At 40.4% G+C, this 22137-nt stretch overlaps 1 protein-coding gene across 6 annotated transcripts in view; it reads left to right on the top strand.

Moving 5' to 3' along the window:
* Window positions 1–22137, top strand: part of LOC140408398 (uncharacterized) — a 94244-nt gene that overhangs the window by 9589 nt on the left and 62518 nt on the right. For 4 of the 6 annotated variants that reach the window (XM_072495540.1, XM_072495538.1, XM_072495539.1 and 1 more), the window contains exons 2-5: window positions 7067–7158; window positions 11660–11832; window positions 20151–20230; window positions 21311–21434. In XM_072495540.1, coding sequence (XP_072351641.1) covers window positions 7067–7158; window positions 11660–11832; window positions 20151–20230; window positions 21311–21434 — 469 coding nt within the window. Of the gene's footprint in view, window positions 1–7066; window positions 7159–11659; window positions 11833–20094; window positions 20231–21310; window positions 21435–22137 lie in introns of all 6 variants that reach the window. The other 2 variants (XM_072495541.1, XM_072495543.1) reach the window with 2 other exon arrangements.

Genomic DNA, 22137 nt, shown 5'->3' with positions numbered 1-22137 from the left:
GCGGAGCGTTAGGAGGTGGTCAGCAACAGCAACCCAGAGGGGGGGGGGGTGTACTTTGTGTTTTCTACTGTGTTTATTATTGCTTAATGGGGGGTTTATTGTATATTGGGGGAATTCGGGCTGTAGTTGTAAGATGTTTATTTATGTGTTCTTTGTTTTTCTTCTTTCTGTAAGGGGGGGGGGGTTGTTGAAAATATGTAAAAATTTGAATAAACATATTTCTTAAAAAGAAAAAAATTTAGCAGCAGTGGGGGAGTTGGAAAAGTTGATGGTGAGGTAGAGCAGTGTGCACGTGAAAAGCTTTTGCTGAAGGACTCATGCCGACGAGAAATTGGAAGGGGCTAAGACTGATTACTCCTTGGGAGTACACAGTTAACAGTCCACATATAGGGAGAGAAACCATTGTAAGTAATTCTCTACTTGATTTGATAGATAAGAATAGAAGCAGCTGAGAGCAGTGGGTGACATTGGAGAGGGTTTGGTGGAGAATGGGGTCGTCAGCCATGTCCGGCTGCAGGCAGATTGAGAAGGATGAGGAGGAACAGTTTACCTTTGTCATAGTCGCATCGGAAGTCACTTGTGACTTTGAGAGACACTGGTACTGTAGCAGGATCGGAAATCTGATTGGAAGGATTCAAACATGGATATGCAGGAAAGTTGGGAATGGATTTTGGAGCTGATATGTTCAAGGGCTTTGGAGGAGAAAAAATTGGAGATGGTAGATTGCTAAGACAATGGAGTGTAGAGTTGAGTTTATGATTGCGGCAGATTTAAAGGAGTGATGGACAACATCTGAAAGAGAGAAAGCCATTAACAATAATCAGCTAATGTGGGGATCGGGAGGGGGAGTTGGATGATCAGTTTAGTGGCATGGGGTCAAGGGAGCAGTGATGGATTTCCTGGACAAGATCAACCCAGGAAGAGCATAAAGTAAGATAAAGAAACCAGAGAAAGAAGTGACAGGGTTTGGACAGGGGGCCACTTTGGAGTTCACATTTTATGTTAGCACTGAGGGTGGCGACAATGGGAGAAAGCTTTCAGGCGATTTACTGTAGAGACAAGTCAGGGGCTATCTTTGCATTCTAGGATTTTCCTGGAACAGTGTGCAGTTGTCATACACGGAAAAAGACCAGGACCTGTGGTGCAGCCAGATCTGGCAGTGGAGTTGTCTCCTATTATGAACTGGAGAGAGCGGAGCTAAGGGCAATACAAGGAGGTGAACAGGGTGAGAGGGTAATGGTTTTATACAGCTCATTTAACACCGTAAAACATTCCAAGGTACTCCATAGGAACATAGGTAGACAAATGGTTAATGCAGAATTACATAAAGAGACATTAGGATTGGGTGACCAAATATATGGTTAAAGAGCCTGGAGGAGGAAAGCAGGAGGAAGGTGTGTTTTGGGATTTTGCTAATGTATTCAGGATGCAATCATGTTTATTGTGACAATTGGGGTTTGTTTCCACAGATGTTTAATATTCTGGAGATAAGTTGAGCAAATTGACTTCATACCAGGAAAAAAAAGTCAGCAAAATACCCAGATCTCCGCTGAGCTGGTGATGGTGATGTTAGCAACATGAGCAAAAACCTTTGGTTTACAGTGATGAATAAATAAACTTAGTTTATTAACTAGATTCATTTGTTGTTTTCAACAGTGTCTTGATGGAATGTCATTTTGCAATTCAGACCGTTAATGATAATTGGATGGAAAATATAGCTGAGCATTTGATCCACTGGAAGCAAGATGATTATTTTGCTTCGGTATTTACCAGGGAGACGACTGATCATGCGAAAATGCAACCAGAAGATGAGAATCGAAACTATACAACTCCATTTAAGTAAAGAGGAAAAATATTAGGTCCCTATAGTCAAACTTAGAGAATAGGATCCTTTGTTCATAAGACTGTAACAAAAGCCAACCAAGCACTAAGGTTTAATTCCAGAGGGATAGAATTGAACAGTAGAGAGATTCTGTAAAGTCCAGAGAAAACCTTGGTTCGATCACACTTGGGAGGATTGTTTTAAGTACTGGTTGCCATATCCAAGAAAGCATATAGAGGGACTGGACAGAGTGCTGAAAACATTTACAAGGATGATGCCAGAACTGGGGTTATACCGATTATGAAAGGTTGAACAGGCTGGGTCTCTTGGAGAGAAGTGACCTAATAGAAATCGTTAAAATTATGAAAGATTTTAATGGAGCTCCCACAGTGTTTCCACTTGTGGGGAAGAGCAAAATTGGTTGCCATTGATATAAAGTGGTCACTCAGAAATCAAATAGGGAATTCAGAAGAATCTTCTTTATCTGGAGAGTGGTCAGAGCATGGGATTTGTTGCTATAGGGAGTGGTTGAGACAAATAATATACTGGTAGGTGTGTGGAAGGCAAAGCTAGTTAACCATATAAAAGGAGACGATAATAGCAGGTTATGCTGAGGAGTTAAAAGAAGATAGATGAGGATGAGATAGATACCACTGGCATGACCTGTGTTTTTTCTTTTCCTGTATATCCCAAGCTATCCTGAGGAAAATCCTGTTTTCTTTTGTTGGAGTGCTTATGGTTATAGAATTTCTACTGGTGTTTTGTAGATTGCATGCATCATTTTTGTTCGCATGGAAGCTGCAACTCCTTGACTTTGATGACATACAATACCAGTGTTCATGAAATTTTGCATTATAATGATTTATCCAAGTAACAACATTTTTGATGCTGCATTAAGTCAAATCCCTGTTGACAAAATAATTGTTTGCGTTATGTAAAATAGCTCACTGTTTGAAATATATCATAACCCTTCAGGGTTCAAACAACACTGTTGAACTTTCCTCCCACTTTTGACAGCTGAATCCCAAGTTACATTAAGTTGTAGTTTATGCTGATTTTCTTTTCAAAACTTGTTGAGATTTTCATGCCTATTGGTATTATACCTTTATATGTGTAGAAGCTTATAACTTGGCTTTTTCATCGGAAAGCTTTGACACTGGCTTTTCTGCAAATTCTCTCAATTAAGATCTTTTGACAGTACAGATGTATCATTGTCAGGATATTTTTATTTGCATTGGTAAATGTCTGAAGTAATTCTTGCTGATACTGCAGCATCTAATACAATATTTTCTTTCAGATGCATGATATCAAAATCATTCTGGAATATTTCCAGGAATAATGCATCCATTGTTCTGTTTAGGTTTGTGTGGGGAAGAATATTAACCCGAGAAACTGGCGGATAAATCAAATCATCATTCATCATATTTGGTGTTTTTGTGCTTCAAGATGAACAGCAATTGGCTGCTGTGTCTAAGTTTCATCTGCTCTTTGAATACATTTTTACAGTACAATTTTGTACGAATTGGATGCTAATGTGTTTAGATTGTTTTAGTGCAACTGAAAATGTAAACGTTTTGGGGCTGCATATTTTTGCTTTTCTCGTTTATATTCTCGTGGGGAAACTGAAGTAAGGAATCGTGAGAATTAATTATTGATATTCATCAATGGCAGCCAAATTTTGAATTTCACAGGCCTTCTGAATTCAGTATTTAACTCTGCACCTTCATCATTTGTTCTTTGCACATATCTTAAACAAGCTGGTTTTAAAAAAATAGTAATTTCTCATTAAAATAATTGTTATATGTCTCTAAGCAGTTCATGCATGCTGCTATATCAACTCCCTACACAATCATGAGAATTCTGCTATTTTTCTAAGCAAAACAGATCACCTCAACTTGCACTCCCAAATGTAATTGCCTTTTTAAAAATCTTTCTGTTGATAAACATTTTCACCAAATACATTTCCATACAACAGAGATTTATATTTAGTCTAATTCTGCATAGCAAAAGATGGTTAGGATATTTATGCATATATATGTGCAGCAAAATCTCTCCAGTGCAACTTTTTTGATAGAGAAAAATAAGTTTTAGAATTTATTGATGAATTCTAAAACTTTGCATTTTTTTCCCCATCAAGGGAGGCACATTGGCCAAGGATGAGAGGTACAGTTTGGAAATTGTGTTGACTTCGTAGACGGTATGCAATCACACAAGGCTTCAAATCAACAAGGTACAATCACTAACAGAAAATACATCAATAGAATACAAAAACACAATGCAATTCCAAGCTCTCTGCCTTGCAGGATAAATTGGTTGCCACAGTTGAGATGCAGTTTGGTTTTATTTAAATTAGTATTTCATTGCATTAATGGAGGGTCAACAAGTCTTTTTCCTGAACTTTTCTCCAAGTTAATTCTGGATGCCTAGATTCTAATTCCTTCCACCCCACCCAACTTCATTTCACCACCCAAACCTTGGGGCTTTTTGTGATGTTAATAGCCAAGTAACTGTATTTTTGCTGTAAGAAAGCCTTGAGAATGAAGACAAGTTGCATAAAAATAGCTTGAAATAATTTTTCTCCTTTAATTTTTTCCCTCCACCTATTTTCTATTTCTCCTGCTAATCTTTTAAGAACCTCCCAGTTGTGATGAAAAGTCAGCGTCGTGAAATGTTCACCTTTCCTCAGTGTCTTCAGCATTTTCTGTTTTTATTTCAGATTTCCAGCTTCTGCAGTATTTTGCTTTATTAAATAAACCTTCAAATGTGCATTTGATTTGTACCTGACAAATTGATGTCAGTCAGCCCAGGATGAAGAGACATTGTGCATGCACCCGGTTTCATACCCAAATACTCTGGTTCTGAAAGTGCAAGTGGAAGTAATTTTTTACATTTGATCTTAGAATGTGAGCACTGCTGGCAACTCAAATCGTTTATTGCCCACCATAATTGTCTTTGAGAAAGTGGTGAACTGACGCTCAGTACACGTAGTTTGGATATGCATACAGTGCTGTTAGGAGGGAGTTTGATCATTTTGACCCACTGACTGTGAAGGTGTGGTGATATATTTCCAAATTAGAATTGTGTAAGACTCGGAGGAAAACCTGCAGTTGTTGACATTCCCACATGTCTGCTGCCCTTGTTCTTCCAGTTGGTCAAGTTTGCAGGTTTCATAAGTACTATCGAAGGTGCTCTGGCAGAGTGCTTCGATGCATTTTGTAGATGGTATACGTGCTGCCAATGTATGCCGGCAGTGGGGGGGAATGAATGTTTAAGGTGGTGGATGAGATGCCGATCAAGCAGACTGCTTTCTATTGCAATCTGTCAAAGTTTTTGAATGTTGTTGAAGCTTCACTGATCCAAGAAGTGGAGAATATTCCTCCTGACTTGTGCCTTGTCGATGGCATATGGTCTTTGGGTGTCAGAAAGCGAGTTGCTCATCTCAGGATTCCCACCCTCTTGACCTGTCCCAATTAAGTTTCTGGTCAATGGTAACCCCAGGATGTTAGTATGGGTTCAGTGATGGAAATGGCACTAAGTGTCAAAGGAAAATCATTAACTTCACTCTTTTTGGAGATTGTAATTGCTTGGCAGTGTGTGCATGTTACTTACACCAATCAGCCAAATCCAAATGTTGCCTGAGTCTTGCTGCATGCAGGCATGGACTGCTTCAATATCTGAAGAGTTTGGAATGTGAACTAGCACTGTGCAATCATCATGTAACATCCTTACTTCTGACCCTATGGTGGCGGGAAGGTCATTGAAACTGCTGAAGAAGTTGTGTCTGGAGACAACCCTGGGGAACTCCTGTATTGATGTCTTGGGCTGAGATGATTAGCCGTTAACAATCGCAGATATCTTACTTTGTGCTAAAGAGTTTTCCCTCTTAATTCTCACTGACGTGAATTTTACTAAGGCTCCTTGATGCCAGACACCGATTAATACCATTTTGAGGGTAATCACTCTGCCCTCACCTCTGAAATTCAGCTCTTTTTGTCAATATTTGAGCCAAGGCTGTGGTGAGGTCTGGAACCAAGTGGCCCTGCTGGAATGCAAACAGAAAATTAATGAGAAAGTTATTTCGATTTTATAAAATAAAAGAAAGCAAAATAAAAATTGATACTATTTTCATTTTCACAGCTTGTGCACACTAGAAATACCAAAGTGCTCCTGAAGTACTGCCCTAGATACCAAAGAACGGCATTATTTGGATATCTGGATGAAGTTGATAATTTCCTACAGCATAGACAATTTCTTGTAGCTGCTGTTATTCCAATCACTTAGCTGTATCATTTTCTGATTGTTTTTATTTCAATGTTTGAGTGATCCTAATGTTGCAATGTAATGGAGCTATTATGTGGCCAGTGATTTTTACCTCTTCCAAAAAAGGACATCAAAAAGCTTAAAAGAAACCTTACATAAACATTTTTTTTTAAAAATTGATCGAGAACATTTTTCCAGATCTACCAGCTTGAATTTTACACTGAAAGGTCTTGGCTCTGATTTCATGTATTATTTGGTTCTCCTGCATTCCTGAGGAGTGGCTTCCAAAAGGTTCCAATGGAACTCGTTCTCTTGATATCTTTTCCAGCATTGAGTCTAGGATCCTGTTGTAAAAATTATTACACTGACTTGATTTAAGACAGCCAGGAAAGGGGTGCCCATAAAAATGAATCTCAATTTTGCTCAGAGTTGAATAATTTCAAAAAGTTTCAGATACAAAATTAACCTAAGGAAATGTAAGGGGGTTAGAGAGGGAGTGAGGTTGTGAACTCGGCTACCAACTCTGGTAAATCATCGCTTCTCAGCTTTTTGGCTAAGATTGAGCGTGAGGTCAGGTGTAATCCCTGGATCTGCTATGTCTCTTGTGGGGACCATGAATTGGATTCAATTTGAATTGGTTTTTGGAGCAGGCAAGGAGATGGATTAGGGGTTTGCCCCTGACCACACTCTGAGCTCTGGCTGTGTAACTCTGATAAAGGAATTTTGAAAAACTCTGGTAAATTGATTTCTGTTTCAACACTGAAGCAAATGTTATTTTATTTGCTTTAATTGCCCTATTTTATGTCACAGCTAAGATGAGTCCAACCTTTTTATCATTTTTGATGTTTTTTTAAAGGCTGTGTTAGCACATGAGAATTGTTGACAAAGATTTGCTTTGTGTTTTGAATAACAGAATAATGAGTGCTCTTAAGTTTGCTTTTCCTTCCTGGGGCTTGTTTTGACTGCAATTTTTATTAATTTCAGAATAGTGTGTGTGACTACAGATGCTAATGGAGGTACATTGTCTTATGTTGGCCAGCTGAATTCGGATGTAAATTTGGAACTGCAGACTGCAGGTAATAGTCTCATGTAGAGTTGCTGGCGATATACTTTACATCAATGTGGTTTTACTCTGCCCTGGGGTGGGGAAATAAGTTCACAGTAAATGTTTCAGTTTATTCGCTAACTAGTCTAGTGCCAAGCCTGTAAATTATTACGTCAAGGAATTGATTAAACGTCACGGCATGGTCAACCACAAAAGTGCTTCTGAAGTGCAGCGGATGCATTCTTAATCTCTGAATCAGAAAGTCATGGATTTGAGCCACACTCTGTGAACACACAATCTAGACTAGTGCTACACTGTAATGCTGACAAATGCTGCACTGTCCTATGCGATCTTTTGAATCCCTTTCAAGCAGATGTAAAAGATTCCACTGTGCAATTCGTTAGGACAACGGAAAATCTGACACAAAGTTTGACCGCATTGATGTCCAAGGAGTGAATGGTTTAGATTGGGACCTGGTGAATTGAATATAGTACGGAAGGAGAATGTACAGAATGGCACTTAACACAAGAAGAAAGTTCAGAGGAACAATTAACATATCTATAAAGCATCTGACGTTTACAACAGTGGAAGAATGCGATTACCTGTAATTGGTTGGTGAAATTGGAAAATTAGTGTAGAGGAAAACTGGTATCAGCCATTGTTCTAGTTTACTGGTGCTTCAACATGCTACATTGTCTTAATCTAAAAATGTGTATTGCACAGTTTTTAGCATTGAATTATTGAACCTACAAAGAAAGACTTCAGTTTATAACGTATAATAAGGAGAAAATAAACGTGGGGTCAAAATATTATTCCCACCCCTGAGGGCTGTTTCTGAGATTTTCTCAAGGGGCTACTTTTTGATTTTTTTGGGGGGTTGCTGTTTGATTTTCACGTACTCCTTTTTTTGTTCTCACTAACTCCTTCATTAGGTTATACAGTCACGTAATAGCATTATCTTCTGTCATGGGAGTTTCCCTTTAAGAAATGTTTTTGTCTTATCACATGGCTTCAGTGATGTCATTGTGTGGGTGCAGCTGGGCTGTGGCTCTGGGAGTTGGTTTTACTTTCGCTTTGAGTTTGGACTGGTTTTGAACTGCACAGGTTGAAAGAAGTGTTTATCTTCATTTTAAAAGCTGTTTCCAGACTACTTGATAACTTAAAAGAGATAATTGCTTTCAGGAAGGAATTCAAACCTGCTGTTTGAAAAGGGGAACAGAGTATCACTAACACGTCTGATACCAGTAAGAAGGCCATGTACTGGGCTACACCTTTGAAAAGAGGTTTCTGGTTTTACTTGGATTTTGTTACTGATTTGGAACAGTTAAAGGGAGAATTCACTAAGGGTTATACATTGATTACTGTAGCTGTGTGGGGTCTATATGTTTGTAGTTGATAAAAATTCTCACTGTGTGTTATTACAAATGTTAACTAAATTCATAGAATAAAGCTTGTTTTTTGATGAAAAGCATTTAAGATTTCTGTTGAATAACACCTGAAAGGCAGGCTCTTGTGCTCATCGTAATCAAAATCAATAAACAGTTATAGGTCAAGTGAACTCCATAATATACTTTGGCGTTTTCTAAACCTGGCCCATAACACTTCTTTATTTGTGTTGAATGTTTTTCAGGGTTTTCTTCCTGAGACAAGGTAGCATAAATATCAGACTAAAAGACTACCACACATAGCAGCTCATCTAATCTCAAGCCAAGAATTAAATCAGATAAAAAAATCAGCTAACCATGTGGCAATGCTGGATTTTGAACACCTTGAAAATTAACACCTTTATTTGGCAATTTTGTGCAAAAGTGATTCAAAAACAGAACAGAGAAAACATGGGAAGTGTGTAACAGCAGTTATGATTGAAATGGAAGTTTCAATGTTAATTAAAATACTGAGTAAATATTAATGATTTTTGCTCAAGAGAAAAGTCAAGTTCACTATTATGCAAACTATTTGTAAGATTTTAAAAAATGGTTTGCTGACATTTTTATGTTTGTCATTACATCTCTTGCTCCTCAAGGTACTCTTTCAATATCATGTTTCCCCTTTATTTACCTTGTATTACTTTCAAGACTGTGGCCCAAAAAATTTGTATGAAATCACCAAAGTAACCTGAGGTTTCTGACACAATGGTAGCTCCCCTACTGCTGGACCTGAAACTTCAGGTTTGAGTCCAACGCTAGGACTCGTTGCCCACAGAAGGATTATCAGCCCATTGTGGTTAAGGGGCTGATAATCAGCTCAGAAATCCTTCCACCACTTACTCCACTATTTCCCAAAGAGTAAGAAAAAAGTATGTGGGTGTGCAGATATGCTAACAATGACACCAAAGTAACCGTAGCACTTCAACGCGCAAGATGAAATCCATGCTAACAACAGAACATGACATTGCTGGATTATGCTCATTGTGCTTCAGTAACAGGAGGCAAGCTGTCACCGCCATGAATTAAGGTTGTCTGCCATACCATCCCAAAAATCTCTGTTGATCACCAAAATACAATTCCCAATTTATAATAAACTAAGGTCAGATTAATCTCAAATTCTAACTATTTGATACAATGAAACAGAAGTCAAACAGGCATAAGCAGTTTAGATACTTTTACTAATTAGATAAATTAGTAAAAGACAAAATCAATCTGCATGGCTCTCTTATTTCCCATTGCCTCCCCACCCGCACCACACAAAATTAAAATGATTGACCTCTTCTGGCTGCTGCTCTTATTCGTGGTCTTCTGAGCCTGTTCCTGGCTACCTTTCTAAGATTCTGGCAACCTCTATCCTTTTTCTTTTCTCTGAGGATCCATCCCTGTCCTAAAGGATATCTAAAGTTTGACTCCAGCTTATCGTCGTGGCCCCGGAGATTGGAGAAACTTTGAGTCAAAAGGGCCATCTTCGAAGATAGTTGCTCCAATGACGGGTTCCTTACTTCCTGCTTTTGCTGCTCCTCCAACCACAACTTCTGTCTCCAGAGAAGTAGCAAGAGCAGGAGGGAGGGAGCCTGTTATTCTTGTCATAGAATTTACAGTGCAGAAGGAGGCCATTCGGCCCATCGAGTCTGTACCGGCTCTTGGAAAGAGCACCCTACCCAAGGTCAACACCTCCACCCTATCCCCATAACCCAGTAACCCCACCCAACACTAAGGGCAATTTTGGACACGAAGGGCAATTTTATCATGGCCAATCCACCTAATCTGCACATCTTTGGACTGGGAGGAAACCGGAGCACCCAGAGGAAACCCACGCACACACGGGGAGGATGTGCAGACTCCGCATAGACAGTGACCCAAGCCGGAATCGAACCTGGGACCCTGGAGCTGTGAAGCAATTGTGCTATCCACAATGCTACCATGCTGCCCTGTTATTGGAGGAGCAGGGACATGGGAGATTCGGAATCTGTGATTGGAGGAGCAGCTCCGCACAGATCTGTCTTACATGCTTGCTCACGTCTTCTCCAATTAAATTATGGTGCTTTTCCTGCTCCCTGCGCTTTCAAATGTTGGACCAAACCCAACCCCGGACCAAAAATATTGCATGAGGGTGACCTTTCTTAAATTTGTCACCTCCATCTTTGTTTTCTTGCGTGCTACTGGTGGCACTTTGTAGATCAATTTTCCCATCTGCACCAACCCACTTTTTCAGCCCTGAAAATGACATATGAAACATTGGCTATTATCTGAAAAAGAGTGGAATCAATATTTTAAAAACTCAATAATGTCAAAAGTATAAATATGAGAATAGCTGTTTCCAGCCACCGATTGCATCCCTTTTCCTGCGAACAGTCTGAAATTGGAGCAAACTGTTCACAATCTTGGTGTTGTATTTGACCCCAGGCTAAGATCCCAGCCACATATGCGTGCCATCACTACGGATGCCTTTTCCCACCTCTAGCATTGCCCCTCTCTGTCCCTGCCTCAACTCATCTTCTCAAACCCTCATCCATTCGTTTGTTGCCTCTAGGTTTGACTACTCACTCTCATCCTTCCCCCATGTACAGTTCCTATGTTGAACACTCAATGTAAACTTTACCTGAATGATACTTTTGAACTTTGTCTTAGCCATTCAACAGTTGTAGAAAAACAATTAAGTTGAAGAGTAATAAACAGACAATTGATCGAGCTGTAGGATTTACTTCCAGTAAACACTGTCTCTCTCAGCTGAGAGCAAAGATGATTTAAGTTCAAGTCCAGACCTCTGGAGAAGGCTGTGGCTTTTCAAGTACGTTGCAAATTTGAATAACTAAAATTTCCAAGACCAATGGAGATTGTTTTATTTTTTTTGTGACATGTAGTTTAATTGATTCGCTTTTTTTTCTTAATCTTTTTTACTGGTATCGTGTTTGGTCATTCCACATTAGCTGTTTTGATAACATTTTTTCTTTACCAGTTTGCGAGCTAGTTTCACTGCTTTATGTTCCCTACTTACTCTGATTTGCTACTGTTTCACTTTGATAACTGAAAATGATGGAAGTATGTGCAAAGCATTTTAATGTAGGTATTTCACAATGTGTATGTTTTAACAATGTGTTTCAGTGTCTCCGCAGTCCTTGCTGCATCAAGATGGTGTTAGTGCTCTTTCAACTGGCAATCCACTGCTTCAGATTCATCCATTGGATGCAGGATCACAACGTCTGCAAAATGTTATTCTGGAGGGACAAGGAGAAGGCAGCACTGGTACAAAGGAAGTGGAAAATGATGAACCAAAGGTATTTATGCAGAATTGGTGATATTAGTAGATGTTACAGAGTTTAGGGTAAGCTTCCCAAAGCGAAGTAATTGATTTTTTTTTTCAGATTCCTAATTTAAAATAAAATGAAATATCTGTTTCTTATGAACTTCTATTTTAATTTAAAATAGTACCTTGAGTTGACATGACATTGATGGAAATGGCAATCTTGCACATGATGATAACATGTTTTTTATTAGTGCTGTGTCTTTGTTTATATAGCTCCCCATAGCTTGTTCATATCCGGAGTAGACATGAGAGGACAATAAAGGGAATGATTGTTTAAATTGCACTAAAGGTGTCAAATGTTAGCAAACAGATCAACTTAATTCAAAGTATGTTTAAATAAAAAGGAGGCATTTATTTTGATGAACTATTTGAGAGGTAAAAAGTTGAAAAAAAAACACTCCAGGATATCCTAAAGTCATACCATCAAAAACGGTCCCTAGTGAATGGGAGAAGGGGGAATGGGGCTGACTGCAGCAATGAAGTCCTACGAATTGCATTTTCTGTTCAACGCAAGAATGTTTTAAAAATAAATTTAGAGTATCCAATTCTTTTTTTCTCCTGGAGCTGTGAGGCAGCATTGCTAAACACTGCCACCGTATCACCCATAATAGTCATAACTTCTTGTGTTGTTTAGCACTGCTGCCTCACGGCTCCGAGGTCCCAGGTTCGATCCCAACCCCGTGTGGAGTTCACACATTCTCCCCGTGCCAGACAAGTCCCAGGCAATGAACATCTCCAATAAGAGAGAATCTAACCATCGTCCCTTGACATCCAATGGCATTACCATTGCTGAATCCCCTACTATCAACATCTTTGGGGTGATCATTGATCAGAAACTGAATTGGACTAGCCATGTAAATACTGTGGCTACAAGAACGGCTAGGAATCCTGCGGTAAATAACTCATCTTCTGATTCCCCAGAGTCTGTCCATCATGCACAAGGCGCAAGTCAGGCGTGTGATGGAATACTGTCCACTTGTCTGGATGAGTGCAGCTCCATCAATACTCAAGGTGCTTGACACCATCCAAGACCAAGCACTTCGCTTGATTGGCATCCTATCCACAAACATTCACTCCCTCCACTACTGATGCACAGTAGCAGCAATGCAAGATGCACTGCAGGAACTCACCAAGGCTCCTAAGACAGAACATTCCAAATCCAAGCCATTACCATCTAGAAGGACAAGGGCAGCAGACACATGGGACCACCTGGAAGTTCCTCTCCAAGTCACTCGCCATCCTGACTTGGAATTATGTCGCTATTCCTTCACTGTCGCTGGAACTCCCTCCCTAACTACTGTGGGAGTACCTATTCCATATGGACTGCATCAGTTCGAGAAGGCAGCTCGCCAACTACCTACTCAAAGGCAATTAGAGATCAATAAGTGTTGGCCTAGCCAGAAAAGCCCACATTCTTTTTTTTTTAAACCCTTGAATGCTTTAAATAAGGAAGGTTGCTTGGATTTTTCAAATAGTCTGATGATTGTATTAGCAAAGAGAGTAAATAATTTTTTTTAATTTTGGGAGTAAACACTGATTTTAGGATGAGGTTCTTTTGCTACTGCATCAGTTTGCATTTTGGGTGTGTCAATTTTTCCAGTTATGGTTATATCCCAAAACATGCAAAACTGGTTTGGCCAAAGCTTATTAACTACGTTAGGTGGAACAGGAGGGTTGAATTAGGGAAGGGTGATAGCGGGAAGGAGGGATGGGGAGCAGGTTGAGGTTGGGGGGGGGGGGGGCGGAAAACAGGGGGAAGTGATCAAACGGATAGAATAGTTCTATCTGAAGTAGAATTTGAGAAGCAAGTTTAATTGACATGGGCTTGACATTTTAGAATGTTTGTAATCTTTGTAATTATAAGTTCCAGTCTGTTGATGTGATGTTTGTGTGCATTGGCAGAGGTGTGTGAATAAGTGCTGATAATTATGTGTGTTGTTATAAAATTTTAAATGCTAAAATTATAGTTGGGGGTGAAAGTGAATTGGATTGAAAGAGTGTAAGAGTAATGTTACCAATTGTTTTGCTAATTTCATAATGTGTAATTAAAGTGAAAATAGTTGTAACAGTGTTTAGATTTTGCTAAACTTAAACCTCTGATTGTGTTGTGCATCTATTTATAAATTGCATTGTTATCTTGGTAAACCAAATGCATGAATCACCGTGGTTTCTGCTTTTGATATTTTTGTGTGGATGAAATTTGTCAATTTGATTGCTGCTTATCGGCAAGAATTACCAAATTTACTCGAATGATGATGAAGTAAAATTCTCTTTTTATGGTAGGTTCAATTTTCAAATAAGCTAAATATCAAGCTCTCCGCACTGATGGGCTGCACATCAGAATTCAAGGTGGGAATGGGGGAGGATCACAGCCACCTCTTCCCTCTTAATTAGTGTCTCTAGTTGCATCTTTCTTCTATCAAGATCATGCTTTTATAAAGGGAGTTACTTATATTAGGAAATAAACCTACAGGTGAGGCAACATTTGGTGCAGCATGTCTTCTACATGCTGGGTCATGTGCAGATTGCGAAGAAAATTTTAGTAGTTTGGTTAAACTTAGTGAGGAGGAGGCTGGTTAGTTATAGGACTTGGGTGGGTTGAGTGGTTCTATTTCCTTCTTATTCACTCGGATTCAAGAGAATTATGTTGTACTTTATTTTGCTGCCTTTTGCATTTATTTGTAACCTCACGTTTGAACCAAGAAACTAGGTTTCCCCATTGTAGAAATTGCTTCTTATGCCACCTTGTGGCAATTTTGATTTCTAGCTTATGAAGATTCTTCTATTAAGAATGGAAAGCATTGTATCACTAGCTACTTGCTTGAGTTAACTCAAAGTATATTGGTCACTAACTTGTATGGTGTTGAAGCAGTGAAATTGTAATTTAGCTTCTGCGGTGAAGATAAATGTTAGGTATTTGAGGTATTCTAAGTACTCCCGTATGAAGTTCCTGCCACTATAATGAAGGCATTGTCATGACCTCGGTGTGTCCCAAAGAACGTGACAGCTAATGAAATACTGTTGAAGTGCCGTCGCTGTCATGTGTGAAACATGGCAGCCAATTTGCACACCACAGAGAATTTGATTTTAGTTAGTTGAGGACTGAATATTGTACAGGACACTCTCCATGCTCTTTCTCAAAATAATGATGGTTGCGCTCTTTCTCAAATTAATTATAGTCTCTTTCCCCCTCCCTTCAGCTAAATCATGTAGTTTCTTTTGAGTTCAGCGGAGAGGGCAGCTCTTTTATGTCCAATGGTGCCACACTGAAGTGTCAACCTAATTTTTGTGCTCAAGCCACTGTGTAGCGAGACTTGTATCCATAACCTTTTAGCTCCCGTTAGATGCTCATTAATGTTGGTCGGCTTCCAGCAATACCTAAACATTGCTGCCAGGTAAATCTCCACACACACACAAACATAGAAAATAGGAGCCTGCTCGGCCACTCATTATGATCAAGGCTGATCATCCAACTCAATAGCGTGATCCCGTCTTCCTCTCCATATTCTTTCATCTCTTTCGCCCTAAGAGCTACATCTAACTCCTTCTTGAAAGCATACAATGTTTTGGCCTCAACTACTTTCTGGGGTAACGAATTTCACAGGTTACTACTCTCTGGGTGAAGAAGTTTCATCTCCTTCCTAAATGGTCTACCCCGTATCCTCGGAATATGACCACCATTGGGAACATCATTCCTGCATCCACCTTGTCTAGTCTTGTTAGAATTTTATAGGTTTCTATAAGCTTCCCCCCCTCATTTTTCTGAACACCAGCAAATACAATACTAACTGACTCTCAATCCCAGGAATCAGTCTGGTAAACCTTTGCTGCACTCCCTCGATAGCAGGAACATCCTTCCTCAGATAAGGAGATCAAAACTGCACATAATATTCCAGATGTGGTCTCACCAAGACCGTGTATAATAGCAGCAAGACATCCCTGCTCCTGTACTCTCGCTGTGAAGGCCAGCATGCATTTGCCTTTTTTAACGCCTGCTGCACCTGCATGCTACCTTCAGCAACTGGTGTACGAAGACGCCCAGGACTCGCTGCACATCCCTCTGTCTCAATTTATAGCCATTCAGATGATCTGTTCTCCTGTTTTTGCTCCCAAAGTAGATGCCTCACATTTATCCACATTATACTGCATCTGCAGACCAAGGCAGGCCAGCAGCATGGTTCAGTTCCCGTACCAGCCTCCCCGAACAGGCACCGGAATGTGCCGACTAGGGGCTTTTCACAGTAACTTCATTTGAAGCCTACTTGTGACAATAAGCGGTTTTCATTTCATTTCATTTCACTTGGCTTGTCCAAAATACCAACCTATATTTTTCGACCCAGACTGAGAATGTGAAATTGCTGATGAAAAAATGACAATCGGCGTAAAAGCAGAACAGTCTAAGCAGAAGAATCTGCGGTTGATGTCAAACCCTATTTTCAGCTTTGCCTCTGATCTGTTGTGAGATCTGAAAAACATCTGTTTCTGGTGCACGCTGTGAATTAAGCTAGGTAGCAGAAAAGGAATTGCTCAATGCAGTACGAACACTGGCTAAGTTAAGGAAAGATGTTGTGCACCACAGAATGACTTGATCATTTGAAAGCTGATAGTATTGCCATTCGATTACAACACGGGTTTTGATGTCAAATGATCTTGTAATGCTGGTAACTGTGTGATAATGTTTCAACTTCTGTTTCAGCCAAATTACCAGCACTTCCCGCATTTCAAAGTGACATAGTTTTAAAAATAGAACATACAGCACAGTTCGGAATCTCTGGTAGTGAGATTTTAAGCAGCAATTTGACCTTGAAGGTCTATTGACATTCATAAGTAGCTTCAGTGTCACTCTTTGCACAAAGTGATAGTGAAAAATGCTCGATGGAATTACTGTGCTTTAGCTCGCTAGACATGATCAATTATTCAAATACGCAGTCTAAACTTTAATACTTGCCCTGGTATCTTACGTTGCTGGTACCTTTTTAAGGCTGCTGTACAACAACATGTTCTGTGAAAAAGCTTTTTTTTCTGGTAGGTAGGTATGGCCACGATTTGCTGAATAATCTGTATTTTAGGCCAGTACAAGGGTATGCCCTTAATTTTACTTTTGAAAGAAACAAACCACTCAAGCCAGGTGCCGTCAAGGTTTAAAAAAAGAGCCTGCTGCATCATGGCGCTGAGGACCCGGGTTCGATCCCAGCCCCTGGTCACTGACCATGTTAACTTAGTACATTCTCCCGTGTCTGCATGGGTCTCACCCCCACAGCCCAAAAAGATGTGCAGGGTCGGTGAATTGGCCACACTAAATTGCCCCTTAATTGGGAAAAAACAGTTGTCGACTCTGAATTTAAAAAAAAAAGATTTTAAAAAATGTATGGAAGATGATGGAGTAAATCAGGGAATAATTATTTGGTACCAAGCCTGGATTTTGGGAATGGTAGCATGTGGATCTGAAGTCACACAATGTTTTTTTTTAAATTTAAAATTCATTTGCAGGGTGTGGGCGTTGCTAGTTAGGCCAGCATTTATTGCCCATCCCTAGTTGCCCTTCAGAAGGTGGTGGTGAGTTGCCTTCTTGAACCGCTGTCGTCCCTGAGGTGTAGGTACACCCACTGTGCTGTTAGGGAGGGAGTTGCAGGATTTTGTCCCAGCGACAGCGAAGGAACGGCGATATATCTCCAAGTCGGGGTGGTGAGTGACTTGGAGGGGAACCTCTAGGTGATGCGGTTCCCAGATATCTGCTGCTCTTGTCCTTCTAGATGGTAGTGGTCATCGGTTTGAAAGGTACTGACTAAGGAACCTTGGTGAGTTGCTGCAGTGCATCTTGTAGATGGTACACAAGGCTGCCACTGTTTGTCGGTAGTGGACGGTTTGAATGTTTGTGGCAGGAGGAGCAATCAAGCGGACTGCTTTGTCCTGGATGGTGTTGAGCTTCTTGAGTGTTGTTGGAGCTGCACTCAGCCAGGAAAATGGAGAGGATTCCATTACACTTGTGCCTTGTAGATGGTGGACAGGCTTTGGGGGATCAGGAGATGAGTTACTCGCTGTAGGATTCCTAGCCTTTGACCTGCCCTGGTAGCCACAGTATTAATGTGGCTTGTCCAGTTCAATTTCTGATCAATGGTAGCCCCCAGGATGTTGACTATGGGGGTTTCAGCGATGGTAATGCCATTAAATGTCATGGGGAGATGGTTAGATCCTCTCTTGTAGGAGATGGTCATTGCCTGTCACTTGTGTGGCGCGAATGTAACTTTCCACTTGTCAGCCCATGCCTGGATATTGTTCAGGTCTTGCTGCATTTGGACACGGACTGCTTCATTATTTGAGGAGTCGCGAATGATGCTCAACGTTATGCAGTCATCCCCATTTCTGACCTTCTGATGGAAGGTAGGTCATTGATGAAGCAACTGAAGTTGGTGGGGCCTAGGACGCTACCCTGAGGAACTCCTGCAGTGATGTCCTGGAGCTGAGATGATTGACCTCCAACCACCACAACCATCTTCCTTTGTGCGAGGCATGACTCCAACCAGCAGAGAGTTCCCCCCTGACTCCCATTGACTCCAGTTTAGCTCGGTTTTCTTGATGCTACGCTCGGTTTTCTTGATGCTACGCTCGGTCAAATGCTGCCTTGATGTCAAAGGCAGTCACTCTCACCTCACCTCTGGCATTCAATGCTTTTGCCCATGTTTCAACCAGGCTGTAATGAGGTCAGGAGCTGAGTGACCCTGGCGGAACCCAAACTGAGTGTCCGTGAGCAGGTTATTGCTGAGTAAGTGCCGCTTGATAGCACTGTTTATGAGTCCTTCCATCACTTTGCTGATGATGGAGAGTAGACTGATAGGGCAGTAATTGCCTGGGTTGGATTTGTTCTGTTTCTTGTGTACAGGACACACCTGGGCAATTTCCCACGTTGCTGGATAGATGTCAGTGTTGTAGTTGTACTGGAACAACTTGGCTAGGTGTGCGGCAAGTTCTGGAGCACAAGTCTTCAGTACAATTGTCGGAATATTATCAGGACCAATAGCCTTTGCAGTATCAAGTGCCTTCAGCAATTTCTTGATATCACGTGGAGTGAATCGTATTTGCTGAAGACTGACATCTGTGATGCTGGCGATTTCTGGAGGAGACCGAGATGGATCATCCACTCGACACTTCTGGCTGAAGATTGTTGCGAACGCCTCGGCCTTGTTTTTTGGGTTTTGAGGTCCAGGCCAGTGATCTTGAGACATGAGTTCAGTTCTCACCTTTGAAGGATGAGGAACTTATTTCAGTTAAATCAAGTTAATTTGGAATAAAAAGCTAGGATCAGTAATGGTGACCATGTGACTTCTGGATTGTTGTAAAATTCATCTGCTTCACTAATGTCCTTTTAAGGTAGCCATGATGTGGAGATGCCGGCGTTGGACTGGGGTGAGCACAGTAAGAAGTCTTACAACACTAGGTTGAAGTCCAACAAGTTTGTTTCAAACACTAGCTTTCGGAGCACTGCTCCTTCCTCAGGTGAAGGAGCAGTGCTCCGAAAACTAGTGTTTGAAACAAACCTGTTGGACTTTAACGTGGTGTTGTAAGAGTTCTTACTGTCCTTTTAAGGAAGCAAGTTTGCCGTGCGGACCAGGTTTGGCCTTTTTCTGAGAGCCTGGAGTCACTTGATGTGTGTTTCGTTTTTATATTCTTTCATGGGAGGTGGTCGTCACTGGCGAGGCCAGCATTTGTTGTCTATATACCTGATTGCCATTGAGAAGATGGTGGTGAGCTGCTGCCTTTCTGTAGCAGTTTGGTACAACTGTGTCACTTGCTGGACCGTTTCTTGAGGGCAGATAAGAGTCAACCAGATTGCTGTGGGTCTGAAGTCATATGTAGGTCAGACCTGGTAAGCACTGCAGATTGCCTCCTTAAAGGACATTAGTGAGCCAGATGCATTTTACAACAATCAATGATAGTTTCATGGTCACCCATTACTGAGATTAGCTTTCTTGTCCAGATGTCTTTCGGCAGATTAACTAATTTAAATTCCACCAGCTGCCATGTCAAGCCAGTCCTTGTTGAGGGCAATTTGCCAGCATCACCCACAGCCTGAGAGTTAATTTTTTTAAAATGCTTACTGTATAGTTTCATAAATGTATATAAAATTTGTAAGGGATGTAATCAATGATATGCCGAATTTGAAGTCTGAATTTTATGTAAAAACGAAAATAAGATTTTGTCGAGTAATGGCTCCATGTATTGACATGTATTCAAGCCAACTGAGATGGCCATAAATCTCACCAGCCTGATGCTGACGTCTTTTAACTTCAGAAGAGAAAAGGTGGTTGGCCCAAAGGCAAGAAGAGAAAACCTCCGAAGGATTTTACCGCACCACGGGCTCCTACCACAGGGTAAGAAAATGTTTCATGTAGAATGTCCGTTGCTGGTGATACTATCCATGCATTTATGTTTGAGAGATGGATTGTTGATGGTGGCTGACAGTTCAGTCAATGTAACCACTTGTACTGACATCTGTTCATTCAGTCACTAAATTGTACAGTGAGCATGCCACCTATATCACCCTGATAAAAATCACATCCCCTGTAAATTAATGGTGACATTAGTGTCAAAGTCATTGATAAATCCTTGATGATTGTTTGGTTTTCAAGTAGATTCGATCAGGTTTGCTACAATGTATTCCTGAATTTTGAATTGGCATTCCCTGTTTTTAATATATTAGATAAAAGCATGAACCCACTGCTTGCTCTGACACCGGTGCTAATTTGTGTGTACTCAATTCCTGGGAAAAAATGCTGGTAATCCGAATCCACATACCCTCCACCATTTGTCAGTACTATTCCCAGTACAGATCAAACATTTATGCATACAAATCAGGACCTACAATTATTAAAATCAACGGAAATAGAACAAGTGCTTTTAGATGTTTTTGGTAAACAGCTAGCCACACCTATATACCAAACATCTCCACTAAATTTGCAAGTATGGACACGAGCACCGATCTTAGCAACTTGCTGCACGCAATTTGGGAAAAGGGTGACGTTAGAACCTATAATGAAAATTGAAGCTAAATTGAGTTTAAAAAATGGAGTGCTGATTAGTGATGTGGATCAGTTGCTCCTGTAACCTTAATGTCTTCGCTGATCAACTGTAACATTTTACAAAATCACCAAACATGCATATTTTATATTTATGAACAATAGACTACCTTCTACATAGGCGCATCGCAAGCATGTTTTATGAAGTGCTCGATGTACAAAGTTGGATCGTTTGCACTGTTAGTATTTCGGGTATAAGAATTGGATAACCTGGTCAGATTGTCTTCTGATGAACCACCGTTTTCGTTGTCTTTCAAATGCCTTGTGAAAATATGACCAGATTTATTCTTTCTGTGATATGATTTTTAATTTACTAAGCCAGATAGCACTGCTCTTAAGAATTTGTTCCTTTAATCTCTTGTAACTGCCTGACAGGTATGTGTTATTCCTGAATGAACAGAGAGCCAAGCTAAAAATTGAACATCCGGATCTCCCTTTTACAGAGATCACAAAGTTGCTGGGCACTCAGTGGTCACAGCTTTCGCAGGAGGGAAAACAGGTGAGAAATGGCTTGTTCTTTTATTGTAGCCAGTTTTATATTCCCAATGAAATAGTTTTTAAAATTGAGATTAACCACCTCCCCCTATTCCCAACAAACATGTTTGGAAAAGGATGAAGAGGGTGCATCCAGGACTTTCAGGGCTCATATTGAGGAGTACCATGGAGTCTTTGGGTTACATATGACGTTTACATACATGTTACCATTAATTGATCTTGATGCTCTGTTTTGGGTTGTGTCCCATATGAAACAACAGAATTAAAAAACATCCTTTCCAAACATCTCTGTACACACAATTCTGACGAATGACTAATTAATCTAAATGCAAACCAGATTTAGGGCTTTAAGGGACAGATTACCTAATTGGTGGTCGCTGCTAAGGACTAAGTAGAAGTAATCATTGCTTCTATTAAGAACTGCAATTTGATAAGGTGAACGGACTGGATACATACGAGGAAAATGATTCCCTAGATTCCCAAGAAATGATTCCCTAGATCCCCAAGAGATATGAAAATTCAACCCTATTGTGTACCTCAGGAAATGGATTTGTGCATCCTGACCCAAATTTACACTCTGAGTTTGAACTTGTACTTTACGAGCTTATTTTAAATACACATTTAATAGAGTTTTTTCATTTTTACAAACCCTCAAACTAGTGCAGTACAGCATAAGTGCTTCTGTGCACATGAACACAGAAGGAGAC

Source organism: Scyliorhinus torazame, chromosome 3 (genome assembly GCF_047496885.1).
Source record: "Scyliorhinus torazame isolate Kashiwa2021f chromosome 3, sScyTor2.1, whole genome shotgun sequence".
In the NCBI taxonomy this organism is placed as follows: Eukaryota; Metazoa; Chordata; class Chondrichthyes; order Carcharhiniformes; family Scyliorhinidae; genus Scyliorhinus; species Scyliorhinus torazame.
The sequence above is the reverse complement of the archived record's forward strand: the minus strand, read 5'-3'. Positions and strand labels throughout refer to the sequence as shown.